The sequence below is a fragment of the Lineus longissimus genome, chromosome 10 (assembly GCF_910592395.1).
Source record: "Lineus longissimus chromosome 10, tnLinLong1.2, whole genome shotgun sequence".
Classification (NCBI taxonomy): domain Eukaryota; kingdom Metazoa; phylum Nemertea; class Pilidiophora; order Heteronemertea; family Lineidae; genus Lineus; species Lineus longissimus.
Window position 1 is genome coordinate 18,512,711 of NC_088317.1, and position 16,187 is coordinate 18,528,897.

The 16,187-nt window shown below is 43.1% G+C and overlaps 2 protein-coding genes across 2 annotated transcripts; one reads left to right on the forward strand and one right to left on the reverse strand.

Moving 5' to 3' along the window:
• Positions 1 to 457: 457 nt before the first annotated feature.
• On the forward strand, positions 458 to 5,561 carry LOC135494572 (insulin-like growth factor-binding protein complex acid labile subunit). Its single transcript, XM_064782665.1, has 2 exons — positions 458 to 783; positions 1,078 to 5,561. Exon 2 carries the CDS (start codon positions 1,092 to 1,094, stop codon positions 3,687 to 3,689), a length of 2,598 nt encoding a protein of 865 aa, XP_064638735.1. The 5' UTR covers positions 458 to 783; positions 1,078 to 1,091; the 3' UTR covers positions 3,690 to 5,561.
• LOC135494573 (retinoblastoma-associated protein-like) lies at positions 5,501 to 13,731 on the reverse strand. The gene is made up of 18 exons (XM_064782666.1): positions 13,706 to 13,731; positions 12,714 to 12,837; positions 12,378 to 12,529; positions 12,080 to 12,253; positions 11,329 to 11,489; positions 10,788 to 10,948; positions 10,335 to 10,568; positions 9,842 to 10,015; positions 9,504 to 9,618; positions 9,093 to 9,244; positions 8,708 to 8,883; positions 8,187 to 8,451; positions 7,846 to 8,076; positions 7,630 to 7,694; positions 7,182 to 7,305; positions 6,925 to 7,061; positions 6,677 to 6,756; positions 5,501 to 6,441 (listed from the first exon to the last, which is right to left on the reverse strand). The coding sequence occupies exons 2-18, from the start codon at positions 12,834 to 12,836 to the stop codon at positions 6,401 to 6,403; spliced, it is 2,565 nt and encodes an 854-aa protein (XP_064638736.1). The 5' UTR covers position 12,837; positions 13,706 to 13,731; the 3' UTR covers positions 5,501 to 6,400.
• Positions 13,732 to 16,187: the final 2,456 nt, after the last annotated feature.

The following is a 16,187-nucleotide window of genomic DNA, read 5'->3' on the forward strand; positions in this document are numbered from 1 at the left end:
ATGAACGTCTCCCTCAGGAGTGTATTTTGCCAGGACTTGGATGACAGTGATTGTCTCGGTGTTGCCGGGGTAGAGGTCGTTATATGGCATTCTGGTTGTGACTTTGTCCTCATACGACCAAAGACGCGGGATGTGAAGAACCTGGGTGGGGTCTACTTTCAGAGATTCATTGGATAGTGCTTAAAGTGTTGAAATATTCTCAATTGTGTTTTTTGTGAACGAAAATGGAACCAAGTTAAGCTAATTTTTACATTTCTCGTCTGGAAAAATTCGGATGTGCGCAAATTTTCCGTCAGCAAAGGAAAACTACCGGATATTGGTCGGTGAAAGAGTGTGCACACTTATCAAGTACATGGACGTTTATACAATACGAATATTCATATTCATATTCATATCATTATTGTCAATGCAGAAAATCTCTCGGGCTGAAACATGTTTATGAACTGTGCAGGAAAAGCTATTGAGGAAATGTCACGATACTTCCTGGTTGACTTGGCCAATAGCAGTGCACATGATTTATTCTTTTAATGGATTTTTAATCACAAATCGTGTAATTCTAGACCTGGAAATGATTCGTAGGAATTTGATATGGGGAAATCATGACTATTTAGAAATCTGATATAGATTTACTGAGTCATGGGGTTTACTTATTTATTTCCTGAAGTTAGTGCAGGAGGACTATTGTCCTGGTAGTTTGTGACCGAGGAGGACTCATAGACGGCACACACTGTCAAGCCCTTTATCAGGAACATGGACCTTCGTGCTTGAAATAACAAGAAGGTGGTAAGTAATCTATGTTTTATCGCTTTTCTTCAATGCTGAGAACAGACTTGCAATAGCATAACTTTATACTAGGAAACAATCTGATAACCAGCTCGGGGACAATCTAGGTCGACATCATTCTACACTTTACACTCGGCTGATTTTTACAACCAGCTCAACCTTATACTGTATGCAAGGATGATATCACAACCACCTCAACTTCATGCTATATGCGGGCCGTGGAGAACACAAAAAACTAACAACTAACTACTATTGTTTTCAACGCAACTGATTCTGATATATTTAATTTTGCAGTATTCCACACCAAGATGCTTCCACTGTATCTTCTGGCCATCTTCGTCCCGCTGGTTGTAACACTGGCCACGGACACCACGTGGAGACAGCCAAGGCCAAAGCCACAAAAACTATCCTGCGACCCTGACCAGCCGTCGTGCGACTGCTTGTGCAAGTGCACGCAAAAAAAGGGCGGGAGAAAGGTGAAATGTGACAACAAGAGTTTACTGTATGTACCTCAGGACCTTCCGGAGGACACAGTCTCGCTGTCACTTTCCGTGAACAGGATTCAGACTATCGAGAAAAATGCTTTTGTGAAGCTATCAGAGTTGACATTCTTAAAATTGACACATAATAAGATAATTGCCTTAGACGACGGTGCCTTTAACGGGCTGGGAAAACTTATCGAACTTAGGCTGGAATTTAATAAACGTATTGCTTTGAATTCAAAGATCCTAGCACCACTGAAGAGACTGAGGACTCTAAGACTTTCGAAAAGCGAGAACGCGTTGATTTCAAGCGATGCATTTCTCAATACAAGTTTGCTTGAATCTCTAGATGCAAGTTACTGTGGTCTCCGGGACATTTCATTCTTGCGTTCTCTCAGAAATTCTAAATTAAAAGAGATTGTTCTTAATGGGAATAATGTTGGCAATCTCACTCAGAACTTGTTTGAAGGGCTAACATCTGGACCAAAAGGGCTGAATCTGGCTATGAGCGACAGTGGGATAAGACACATCGAAAACGCCACATTTGCTTCGATCAAAGAACTGACCAGTCTGAACCTTTCTTACAATGATATCGCTGGATCTTTCCCTAATGCTCTCTATGGATTGTATAACTTGAAGACGCTAAGGCTGTCCCATGTTGGCCTCAATAACTCTGTAAGGTGGGATGTTCTGAGACCCAACAATACTGGCAATGCAACTCTGAACGAACTTTACTTGGCAGACAATAAAATGAGAAAAATTGAAGAAGGGAGCTTTGAGGGGCTTGGGAATCTGATGATTCTGAATCTTTCAGGCAACCCTTTGCCAGAAAGAATAAGTAAGGGCGGGTTTAAAGGCTTGGGTAACTTACGCGAGCTGTATCTTCGGGATTGTTCTGAGTTAACAGCCTTCCCAAAGTTCGCCTCGGAGTCAGAGAATGGGAGCAAGTCCTTCACGCCAAAGTTAAAACGTCTCGAATTGTCATTCAGTCCTGTCGTGACCCTACGGAAGATCGAAGTCTTCCGTGGATTAGAAAGCCTCGAATTCTTAGATCTTTCACAGACATTTGTCCGCGGGCTTATACTAGATTCGTTGAAAAATCTAAGAACATTGCGCCTTAGGTACAGCTGCTTACATGAACTACCCCACATAAACAGCACTGTGCTGAAGAACTTGGAAATATCCAACAACCAATTCTATCTCACGAAGGCTCTGCACGGAAACTGGACGATTCCAAACCTGGAAGTTTTAGACATACACGGGAACAAGTTTGACGACATGACTGGTCAGGACACAGCTAACTTTTTGTCGATGTTTCGGAATCTGAAAAGGCTAAGCATGGGAAAGATGGGTCTGTTCTTCTTGGAGGGTTGGATCTTTGACAATCTTACAAAACTAGAGAGATTAGAACTGTCTTTCAATGCTCTTGGAAATATCACTGCACGTTGGTTCAAAAACCTCAAATATTTGAAGAAATTGGAAATGAGAGACTGTCGAATTGCTACGGTAAATGTAAAAAGCTTTCCCTCAGAAGCGTTTCTGAACCAGCTGAATAGCTTAGACTTGCGCGACAACCCATTCAGCTGCGACTGCTCCATCCAGTGGTTTCTAAACTGGTCAAAACACCATGGCAACCAGCTCTACATGTTCAACCGCAAAGATTACACCTGTGCCTCACCCCAATGGCTGCATAGGATGCCTCTAAGGAAATTCACAATTCCAGCGAGTTGTTACAAGGCCTACACACTCCTGACTGGCTTATCTGTAGCCGGCGTCGCCATCATAGTCTGCTTCTTCGTGGGACTTGCGTTCTTCAGCCGATATCGCTGGCACATCAAATACAAACTCTTCAAATTGAAAATCTGGTTCTACGGGAGACAGTACGAAGAGTTGGACGGCTCCAAGTACGAATTTGACTACCATGTTCATTACGACGACCAGGACGTATCTTGGGTAGTGAACACGCTGATCCCGGAACTGGAAGACAAACGCGGATATCGGTTATACATCAAGCACCGCGATTCGTCCCTCTGCCAGTACATCATTGAGAACATCCGCTACAGTATTGAACACAGCTACAAGACTGTTCTGTGCCTCTCCAACCAGTTCACACAGAACCCGGGCACCCAGTTCCTTCTCAGCTTCATCATCAATAAGCTAGTCAATGAGAAGAAGAATATTCTGGTGTGTATCCTGCTAGAGGAGATACAGGGGGAGAACCTCCTGGAAACTTTGGAGGAAGTCCTCACCGAGAAGAGCTACATCCGGCTCCCAGAGGACAGGACGGAGGAAGCCATGGAGTATTTCTGGTCTCGCGTAGATGAGGCCTTGCATCTTCCAGTGATTACCTATCGCAACATTTCGGATCAGAATGCACCAGATTTGCCTGAAGAACGTCGCGCCCTTTTGCAAAACGTCTGCTGAGTGCTATTTTTGGGAGCTGAACTGCATAAAAAACTTATCATAGATGATGTACTTTAGTATAAACAAGGCTTAGAATATTCTAGAGTGTAGAACTCAAAGAACCCCCTTCCCCACCAACTGCTAAGGCTATCCTTCCGGCTAGTCCAGTAACCGGTAGTCTGATGAGTGTGACCTGGCCACCAACTTGATCGGCGGGCAGAAAATGCATGCTGCATACCGTCTGCAGACTGGGGGTTTTCTCATGAGTCAATAGAACCTAAGGTCTGGAATTAGGAGACCATATCAGCAGTTGCTTTAAGCCAACTTCTGTATTAAAATTAAGATCTGGAATTAGGGGACCATCTCAACAGTTGCCATGTGATTTTCACACTAAAAAATAAGAGGCCATTTCAGATATATGCCAAACGGTAGAACAAAGATTATCTAGGCCGTTGTGCAAACAGGCTTTGCGATACACCACGAGTTGGGGTGTAGGCCTAAATTCCTTTAACTGTGAACCAAGTGCATCCACTGGCACGCTACATGTATGTGTGACTCGCACGGATTTAGCACGTAGGGCCTACATGATGCTAATCAGCTAGGATGTATCTTGTGACCAGGACTGTAGTAATAAACATTTGCCTGGAAACATTTTTTATTTGGCCTGACAACACCTGTTTAGAATGTCAAAGAGGCCGGTATTTCACTTAACATCAAGAGACAGAGGAGAAGTGTCAAGGTGGGTGTTTGATATACAATGGTTTTCTGTTCCCTGGGTTTCTTCATTCTGTTATCTTTAATTATATTTACCCATGTCATTCAGCACTTTTTATCATGAAATGCTGCCTTTGAAACGAACCCAACCTTGCCGGTCAATCAACGAGACACAACAGGCCGATACAATATACATGTTCTGTATTAAGTACGTCATCTGTCATGCACACCCAAAAAAAATCTTCCTGCAAGATGATTCACAGGTAATTCAAATATAAGAAAACAAACTTTGAAAAAAAGTTGGCGCCAAGCAACTACTGATATGGTCCCCTAATTCCAAACCTTAGATTCTATTGACTCATGAGAAAACCCCCAGTCTGCAGACGGTATGCAGCATGCATTTTCTGCCCGCCGCCAACTTGATGACCCAAAACAGATGCATCCTGTTCCATCACCTATATTTGTCAAATCCCTGGAGAATTTGAGTACGAGAGTAGGCCGATGTGAATGTATACAGTCAGGTTATATGACGAAGGCAAGATAGAATAGGGCAGAGGAGAAAGAGGCAAAACAACACAAGGCGAAACGGGCATCAACAGGTAACCTCGACCCTATCCGCCGCGCAGCGGAGGGTAGAGGAAGCCTCGTTGATTTGCCCGAGGCGAGCCATACATTTTCAGCGCATACAGTGGATGCACTGTCATACCGAGAGCTCAGGTATTGTCGATTATTCACTTGGATCAAGGTTAGCCATCCTACAGAAAAACACTTGACCGGACACCGGAAGCTTACGCCCCCAAATCGAGTTCATGACGAGTGAATTGCCGTCAAGTACCAGTCTCTGCAATTAGTGAATGGAGGAAACCGGTGAAAGAGTCTGCATTCCGGCAGGAACTAAAACAGCGAGGGACCATATCAAAACTCACCAATGCAAAAACATACTGAATCTCTTCACTTTTGGGAGGCGTTATTCGGAGAACAAATTTGGCTTCTGTCCAACAGAAATTTGACATTCCATTCTTGTTCTTCTTAAATTTACAGCATTACCGCTTTAGATATATTTTGTTAAAATAGGAAGCACCACAACAAGAAAATAATAAGTATTTGAACTTTTCTCAATTTCTTTATTTTTTTTCTCAATATAAATGTTTTGAACATAAATGTAAACAATATTCATGATAATAAATGAAGAAAAAGATGAGATAGTTTGAAATCCAAAGGGAAAATGCGACTTACTGCTTATTTTGGTGTGATGGCTCACATATAAGGTCAGTTCTAAGCAGCTTAAATTATAATCACTGAAACATTTAATACACATACCATTTAATTTACAAATTTCATTTTTAAAATGATCATAATGCAACGACAATAATTAATTTACGATAAAAAGACAACAGTTCATACCCCCATGAGGACTTAAAATCCGCTCCACGACGGACTATAATTGGAGAGTAAAATTCCAGATGCATTCCGTATCTGGCTATGCAAGTCCATTCCAGAACCTGCTGCAGTTCTAATTATTGCGCAGGCATAACCAGAAACAAAATCTGGAAATTTTGTCCTTACTTCTGCCGATCGTAGAGCTGAAATTCCTCAAAGGAAGATCATAATACTATAATGCTACTTAAAACATAAAAGTCTAAAATTTGTAAATGTAGAGTCTAGTCACAGTATGCGAGGCTGAAAATACAGTATGCGAGGCTGAAAATATGACTTTGAAGTTATCTATCATAAACCGAGCAAGTTATGCAAATATTTGCACAGCAAACTAGATCAACTAGACACATGATCTGGACAGTTCATTGCACACATAGTTTTCTGTCAATGTCTGAAGATTGGGTCAACTAAAGTAAACACAAAATAAGTAGGTCCGAATGCTTTCAGGTTTACAGAATGAAGACACCACAGACCCATAAATAATGAAGCAGGCCACTTCAGTAAGTCTCGTAGTCACAAGAGCCTTGAAAGACATGTCGAACATCTTTGGTACAGCCTAACTAACGTCATTGCACTTGATTTTACTGATTGTTTTCGATGTTGGCTTGGGCTCTCTCCGTAGCTGCAACATAAAGGAAATTATTAAGACAAAGCTTTCACCCCACTTGCAATAAGATGGGAACCAGATTTATACTTCTTCCTTGTCTAAGCTTTTTAAGCCGGTACCAATAACATGTCTGCAATGGTGATCCGGCGATGGTGAGCATTTTATTGATGATAAGTACTGGAGTTAACCAAAGTATTTCTGCAGTAAGAAAAATTGGGTTAAATTTTAGCACCTAGTTATATTCTCTTACCACATTCAGCAGTTTCTTTGGTAGCTGGATTAATGGGGGCAGGAGTATTCGTCTCAGCAGTTCCTGACGCAGTCTCTTCTCTGTAACAGGAAATAAAAGTTGGTACGATAGCTTAGACAAAGAGATCTGCCTAAAGTCTCATGCCTACTGAGGAGTTCGAACCAAGAAACTCTTGATCGCTAGTCAATAGAACGGAGCCACTAGGCCACAGAGACTGCTCAGTGTAAAATGAACAGGACTCTACCTACCCTTCTTCATCAGCTGGAGTATCAAATTTGATTCGCTTCCGGCTCTTTGGCGGTGCACCCTTGGACGCAGTGGGTTGTCTCTTCAAAGCCTGGTATCTGTTCATACTCTCATTAATACTTTTCAGGATCTCGGATTGCTGCAAAGAAAAACGTTGTAACACTGATCAAACTCAAGTGAAAAATCCAATCTAGCATAGTTGAAAGTGACAAGCAATGCCAAACAAGGCCCATCAAAGCAAGCAAAAAAGCAGACATACCCCCAAGTTTTCTCCAAAGCTGTACAATCTCCTCGTCCTTGGCGTCATTCTGGACGGTGTCAACGGGATTTTGAATGGAGATTCACTCATCGGTGAGAGATGGATGTTGTTTCGAGTAGCAATGCTGAAAGAAAAAACAAGTATGTCTTGTATAGCACTAGTAGCAATAGTTATTACATGATATGCTCGACATAAAACATTCAATCAGTCGTGTCTTCAACTTGGTTTTGAAGTTTGCCACACTCTCTGCTTTCCTAATTCTGATGTTTAATCATTCCTCTTTTTGGAGGCATACGCAGAGAAGGCCCTGCTGCCAAAAGTGACAAGCCAGAATCTAGGGGAGTCGACGAGAAGCTTTGAACCTTTGGCAGTCATCACCGACTTGCTCGGGGTTGTTTCGGGTGATTTCAGCCATGAAGGTGTCAAATAACAAACAGATGTTACTTACGAAGTCACTGGGGAAGACGCGGTGGTTGCTTTTAGAGAAAGGACAGCTGTAGGAGACATGGGTGACTGAAAAGATAGAGAAAACATCCACCCATCATGACTGACCAAAACAAACTTGAGCTGCTGATTGTTAATATTCAAACATTAACTGCAATTTTCTCAGGACTATCATAATCAAGTTGGGGGGATTTTGTTAAATTCTTGAAATTCAACTTACGCTGCCGGCAGCTTTTTGTGGATTGAAGCGCTGAATGAATGCCTTCATCGCCGGGATAAACACGCGGTTGTAGAAAATGATAATGGAGTCTGTAACTTCGCCTTTGATAAGCACATTCTTGTAGACGCTGTGAGATGAATGAGGCAGCGCCCGATATGCGTTGACGATCGTCTTGAACTTGACTTCCTCCGTGGCGACCTTGCACAGGCCGTAAATGGAACACATTATCATCTGGAACATAATGAATTGAATTGAAATTACGGTCAACTGAATGGTTTTTGTGAGAATTTCTCACATTGCAGCAGGACTTAGAAAACTGGACATAACCGGTCTCTACCCACCTGATCCACATGCCTATTCTTCATGAGGTTAGGTTCATGCGTGATACAGTGCTCCAGACAAAGCCAGATCTTGAGCAGACACTCCCTGGGAATCTCTAAATGTGAGCACAGGAACTTCAACCGTTGGAACGCAAGGCGGCAGACTGTATTGAAGAAGTGGTTGAGGGATACCGATTTTGAGATCTTGTTTGGGGGAGAGGCAAGGGCTGCCGGGGCTGAACTAGTATGGCTTGTGGATGCTCGGGATGGAATTGGAGATGCATATCTGAAACGAAAAGAAATTTCATTAAAGTGTGTGTAACTTTGAATTTATACAGACTATCGCAATATTTTTCTCTAATGACAGGCTGCAGTGACAATCTTACTTGTAAATTGATGTATCAAGTGGCATTCTATGCTGATACATCACTGATGCTGAGGAAGGAAGGCTAAGGAATTCGCACCACACTGGCAGCCCTCTGTGGCCATATTCAGTTATCCTATGCCAGCATCTTGCAGTAAGTTGATGCTAATTTACTCACAGTAGAGCCGGGGATGTTTGTGCAGAAGTGGATGCTGCTGCAGGAGATGCCAAGGTGACCGGCACCGATGATGATGATGTCTGCTCGGGACAGCTGGCTCTCATCACATCAAACAATGGAGAGTCTTCTTTCCAGGCGAGAGATTCAAGGATCTGGTTTTCAATACCGTGGAGATGCTGAAACAATAAAGGCAACTTAATCAACATAATCTAGCGGAGTAACTACTGCCATCTTGCTTAACTATAAGGTGATTTTCAAAATGAGAAAGTACACCCCTCCCCCCACCTGAAGAACAACTTTATATCTGACCCCTTTCAAGACATTTTTCACAATCACCAGCCATCCTTTCTATCAGAAAGTTACAATTTTACAGAGATTTGCTAACATCGATTATGTCACTTGGAAGTTGTGGTTCGGCCTTGATGAAGCTGTCGAGGACTTTGTAGAAGCTGTAGGCACGGAGCTTGAAGGCCTCCAAGACCCAGGGGAAGGCAAGACTGTGTGTCTGGCAGCCCGGTGAGGCTAGAGTGGGCTTCCCTGGAAATAAAAGAATAGGAAATTAAATGAAAATGAAAGTCGACAATCTACATTTTTGTGATATTCTTCCAACAAAATAAAACTTAAAGGTGGAAAGGTAATGTACTCTTTATTTATTGTTGCCTGGCACATCGTGTTGAGGCCTGTTCAATGACTGTCTTGGTTACACTGATAGACACCATGCGTTCTCTTGTTCAAGTCCTCAACTATTATTGAAATATTTGATAAACCTGCCCCTGAGTATTCATGTCACACTCACATGAGAGTCCATACGTCACCATGACCACCTCAACAGAGCAGGCCAGCAGGGACTTGTGGAATGAATCCGTTGACAACAACTGACTAAAGTCTTTCGTATGCAGTCGCTCTTCTTCCTACAAAAGGAAAACAAAAGTTTAATCCAATCAGAGAGTCACTGATGACATGATATTTCACCACTTCTTAACACGGTACATTCCTGAATGATCAGATGGAAAAATTGCTTTTTGAAAGCGTCTGATTTCAAACATGAATTTTTTAGGTCTGTAGAAGTGGCAAATGAGCTGTAGTAACTAGAAACTATATAGGAAAATCTAAACAGTCAGACAATCAACTCACAGATCTCAGTAATGCTTCCATAACCCTGTAATATAACCTCAGCGCCATCTTCATTCTGATTCTGGCGATGCTCGCCTCGGTTGCTCCAAGCTCCCGACAAAAGTGACACACAAATGCATCTTCTAATTCCCTGGCTCTATTCTGGATCGTTTCACTCGGATCAGAGGCACATGACTGTAATAGAAGACAACGATAAGTGGCAGTCATGTTGTCGGACTTTCAACATCTTTACATCCACATATGTGACCCGCCATGACAAAACAGGTCGCATGTCGCTCTGAGCTTGACAGGTTGAGACAGACTGGTTGTTTATTTCACCATTGTCTGCCTTTTGTAAAATCGGAGCATATCAATTTCTTCTATTATGTCCAGGTGTCATTTTAGGCTCATCTTCTGTGCGACATGCGACTCAATTTGTCGTGGTGGGTCACATATACTGAGCTAGGTGGCGCTGCTTTAGACACTCAGAAAATATGAAAAGTGACATTATTACCTTGAAGAAAACTTGTAATACTTCATTAGGTGAATCAGCAGCATCGGCCAGGATAGCCTTCAACGCCTGCACTGTGGTCAGCGCTGAAGTGACAGGGGTATAGGGAACATTCGCCCTCAAGGGACTCGTACGGGGGTCTGGCACCAAGTATGGGTCATGGGTGAGGAAGAGCAGGGAATCAAAGTCACCGTCCCGTTCGTAAAAAGAGACACACATCTGGTAGATTTTTGTTATCTGAAAGAAACAAAATGAATTGTGAGGTGAAATTGGAGACAGGACATGAAGCCAGCACGTACAATGATACAAAGCCTTTAAGACACTCAATTATTGAATAATTGGAGCTGGCCAATAGGTCATGTAACTGAACAGTTTAAATAGGAAGACTGGGAAGCATTTTCTTAAATTTAGCATAAAATCATGAGGATGATGAAAACTAATGACATCTTTATTTACATCAAATCCGTTCTCATCTTTTGGAATATCAGCAGCAAATTCTTTCCAATGACTTTCACACAGATCGTATGTTTCTTCGTAACTGGCACTAAACGTCTCGCACAGCTGCTTCAGCAACATCGTATTATCGTCTGCTTCTCTTGACTCACGTAACGTTGTATCTGAAAAGAAATGTATTAAGACGAATTAACCATAACGTCAAGTCAGACAGGGAACACATCCTCCAACAGCAAAGGGAGAGCAAAACCATGTCTTCACAAAGGTTATCAAGAAAACACTTTCAAATGCAACACTCACAGTTGTTGTGTCACTCAATCTCCTCATCACATAGTCATACCACAATATTGTTGGAAGTCTTAATGTAGGCATATATGTGAAGTTTGGGACCTAAGCTGACAAAGAGGCTAGCAATCACTTCAGCAAACTAGAATTTAACACAGACAACACACTCATAAGCTACATTGTGACCCGTCTAACTTAATACGCTTAGTTATCATTGGAATGATCACCGAATCAACCTTTATGATATAGGTTCACCTACCAAATGGTTCCAGCAACTGAAACGACTGGAATTCCTGCATGACACTCTCTAAACAGCACAGGAGTAAACTGAAGACCGTCACCAGCTCCTGGCTATAGCATCCACTAGATCTTGCCAGGACAAAGATGGACCAGCAAAGACGCTTTGTCACAAGGAGTTTCCTTAAAATGTAAAGATAAATGAGCCTTGTGGCCTCGCAAATAATACTGCTATTGGAGAACAACAGCGCCTAAGTAGGTCTAGGCATACTGGTCTGGCCAGTTAAAGTCCATTGAATGGGACTTAAAACAGCTCGCATAAAGGTACATCATTTCTTTTTTCATGCCGTTTATGCAGGACTAGGCCTAGTTGTGACTGTCTCGTGCCACCATCTAGCCACAAGTCATGAAAGGCCCACTACATTGAAAGAGTTCTTCAACCTACTGTGTCAGGTCATGCTATTGTCTCTTGGACCTGTGCTAGATAAGATCTTTGTCTCTTCCTCCACATGGATCTTTTTCACTGACAACATCATGGAGCACCACCTCCTGCATATCACAGCACACATGTGCCTAGCTCCATTCCGTCTCAGTTACAAACTTTGCTTCAAGAGCAGCTGTCTTCAAACTTCTTCAAGACCCTTATCCTTTTTAAAACCTAAAACTCTGTCCCAGTTTTATAATTTAGATATAAAATCTAAAATCATTGATGGAGATTAGTGTACATTTATTGTAAAACTTAAGAGCTTAGTGCCCATTCTCATGCTACCTACCCAGGATTTTTCTCCTCTGGTCTGAAGATGTTATCAAATAGTTTCTCATATTTGAAATATATTGCCGAGACGATGCAGTAATTCCGTTCCAAGTCGATGATATTCTGAAGGACAGCTTCACTTAATTTACATGATTCTTTGATCACACGCAGCTTCTGGAAGAATGTTGCCATGCTGCAAAGAAATCAAAGACTCATTATGCAGTTCATGCAGCAGATATTGGCTCTAGTTTCATTGCAATTCAATTGAAAATCTGTAGACTGATTCTACAACTACAACAGACTAAGACCAGACCTACTTTACATCAGCCTCCTTGAGCAGGTCCATGACGGTTGGAGTCGGATAAGACAAGTCACCATTTTCAGCGTGTAAGTCCAGCATCCCATAAGGATAGCGCTTGTCGACTGTAACAGTGTACAGCAAAGCGCAGTACCACACCTTTGGGTCACCCTGTGAAATTAAGAAAGATTGATTAAAAGCCATGGCTTTTAACAAATATCTGGACAATGCCCCTTTTAAATCTTGTTACATTAAGGAATTTTGATGTGGAGGTCTGGGGAATAAATAAATTCTGTAAGCTTGCCTGGCCATGATCCCCGCCCCCCCCCCCCTTGAAAGTACACAAAAAACTTACAGTGTATTCATCTTTATAATTTGTAGTCAGCTCCGCCAACATACTCGTCACAGTCTGTTGGACATCATCACTTGCTCCAAGCCTCTTGCCCAAGGCTGAATAGCTTGAATCAACAAGCGCCATTCTGTTCATAAAAAGGAAAGAGAAGGCAGTTAGGAAACAGATCAACATGACCTTCCTCGATATATGGGGCAAAGGACAACTTACAGCAAACAAGAGGTGTTTCCAAATGAAGGCATCCTGTCTTCCAAAATGAACGATTTCAACGAAGTTAGTTTGTGCGCTGACCATTCGTGCGTTTGTACTGTAGGACTTTTGACGTGTTCTAGTGTGTGCATTTGTTTGGGTTCAGGTCGGTCTTCGTCGAAATCATCCATGGACGATGGAGGGTCATGAAAGCTAAACCTGTCAATGAAGCCATAGCCATGTCACCAGTAACAATGCACGAGTGACATGAACCGAACTCTACTCCGCACAGCCAGCAAGCGGTGAATGCTGTGCGGGAAGGGCCACTGGATCGATTGGCTGAATTGGCTCTGCACTAGGTGGGCCTTAGCCTAGGTCTCAGCCCAAGTCACCTGCATGACTGTGGACCCACAACCGATGTGCTCAATCACCAAAGATTGAGAATTTGTTGACAGTGAGATGGGCGAGATTGCAATGCATTTAGGCCTATTGATAATTAGGCCTAGGCCTATGTCATGATATACTAGCCTATACCTAGTAGGAATAGGCTAGGCTATACAAAACATGAAGGAAGAGACAGAAAACTGAAAAAGCAGTGCAAACAGTAGGCCTAAAGATATTCCATTTCTACACCACATCTCATCTTAAAACTTTTTTCTCAGAGATAAACCAATAAACAAATTTTAAAAGATTTTCATAAACTATTTCAATGCACATATCACACCTATTTTAGTGCAAAAAACGAGTTATTTCTTGTTTACAATTACAACTCATGAACAAAAATCTCCCTAAATCAGCAAAATTACCCGCGACGCCGGGTTGGGTTATGTCGAAAAAGTGCACCCGCTAGCGATGGGTACTACCCTGTATTTGGGTATCCGGTCGTTTCGCTCCCTGACCTTTCGCCCCGTCGTTTCGCTCCATATCGGAGAAGCAGGTACCTGAAGCGCGGAGACCTCGCACATAGGGAAATCTCATCAGTCTTTGCTGCTCTGCCAAGTTGTCAACATGGTGAGAGAGATGAGACAGTCACAGCCCGGCCAAATCAGTCCTGACTGCTCCACCGTGTTGCCAACATGCTGAGATAGATGAGACAGTCACAGCCAGGCCAGATCAGTCTTTGCTGCTCTGCCAAGTTGTCAACATGGTGAGAGAGATGAGGAAGTCACAGCCAGCAGGCCGAATCAGTCCTGGCTGCTCCACCGTGCTGCCAACATGATGAGTGAGATGAGACAGTCACAGCCAGGCCAGATCAGTCTTTGCTGCTCTGCCAAGTTGTCAACATGACGAGAGAGATGAGACAGTCACAGCCAGGCCGAATCAGTCCTGGCTGCTCCAGCGTGTTAACAGCATGATGAGAGAGATGAGACAGTCACAGCCAGGCGGCATCAGTCTTTGCTGCTCTGCCAAGTTGTCACATGGTGAGAGAGATGAGACAGTCACAGCCAGGCCGAATCAGTTCTGGCTGCTCCACCGTGACCAGGCCGAATCAGTCCTGGCTGCTCCACCGTGTTGACAACATGATGAGAGTGATGAGACAGTCACATCCAGGCCCATCAATCTTCGCCGCACTGCCTAGTTGTTAATATGGCGAGAGAGATGAGACAATCACAGCCAGGCCAAATCAGTCTCGGCTGCTCTGCCAAGTTGTCTACATGGTGAAAGAGATGAGAGACAGTCACAGCCAGGCCAAATCAGTCTTGGCTGCTCTGCCAAGTTGTCTATATGGTGAGAGAGATGAGACAGTCACAGCCAGGCGGCATCAGTCTTCGCCGCACTGCCTAGTTGTTAATATGGTGAGAGAGATGAGACAGTCACAGCCAGGCCAAATTAGTCTTGGCTGCTCTGCCAAGTTGTCAACATGGTGAGAGAGATGAGGAAGTCACAGCCAGGCCGAATCAGTCCTGGCTGCTCCACCGTGTTGACAACATGATGAGAGAGATGAGATAGTCACAGCCACAGTACTTCGATCGTTTCTCCTCCGCACGTGCTAGGACGTGTCTGTCGGAGCTGACAGCTACCTCGATGATTAGGACCTCCTTTTCCTTCTCATAGAAGACGAGCATGTCGGGGTGCCGGTGTTTTATAGCCGGGCCCGTGGGGACTAGCGAGTCCCAGAGCAATCTCAGCTTCTTTCCAGAGTACGAGTGGTCATTGGAACCGGCTTCTCAAGACCACATACCGATGGTATCCATCAATATGTGTCTCCTTGACTGATGTAAACAGTACCGGTACCATAGAGGATGTAGAGCTGTGTCAAGCTAGCCCAAAATTTCTATACCCAAATCAAGCTAGCCCCATATTTCCAACGCCAAGTTTACTCGGGTCTTACTCGAACTTACTCGGGTAAAGTGTCAAGCCAGCACTAAATTTCCAGCCCCATTTTTGGCGTTTTTGCGTTTACATTTTCGTCGAGTCAAAATGCAATCACCGACAGTAACCGACCTGAAAGCCATCTACTAAAAGTTAACTGTAAGCCATTCTAACTAAAAGTTAACTATAACCTACCGGTTATACTAATTCCCGACCTCCCCCGACTTTTCTCGACATTTACCGACTTGCGGAAAATGCTCCCAAAATATAGTGTATTAATCATCAGAATATTTATATTTGTACTGTTTACATACATATACAGCACATCGGTTAATTTCAAGACTTTTGAACGCTGCTAAGTTGAGCAAATCAACTCCAATAATTACATCTATTTACCGACCGCAATTATTTTCTGCAGGTCGGTAATCTTTGTTAGTTGTGGTTGTCGCTTCTTGTAAACTGTACATGTATATGCTCGTGTTCGGCCTTAATTTTTTTTCTTACCACCCCAAGCTGAAAAACCACTTGGAGATGGCACTTTTTCTGATTGTTCCTCGACGAAACCACATGGGTACGGTCGGGGGCGATACCCTGCATTGCCTCATACCACTCTCGTTCCTAGGTGTGACCAGAATATTTTTAAAAATCTTTTTAAAGTAAATTTTCCATTTTTTTTCTTAACACCCTAAGCTCAAAAACCACTTGGAGATGGCACTTTTTCTGATTGTTCCTCGACCAGACCACTTGTGTACGGTCGGGGACGATGCCCCGCATAGCCTCATACCACTCTCGTTCCTAGGTGTGACCCGAATTTTTCAAAAATATTTTTAAAGTAAATTTTCCATTTTTTTTCTTACCACCCCAAGCTCACAAACCACTTGGAGATGACACTTTTTCTGATTGTTCCTCAACCAAACCACTTGGGTACGGTCGGGGACGATGCCCTGCATAGCCTCATACCGCTCTCGTTCCTAG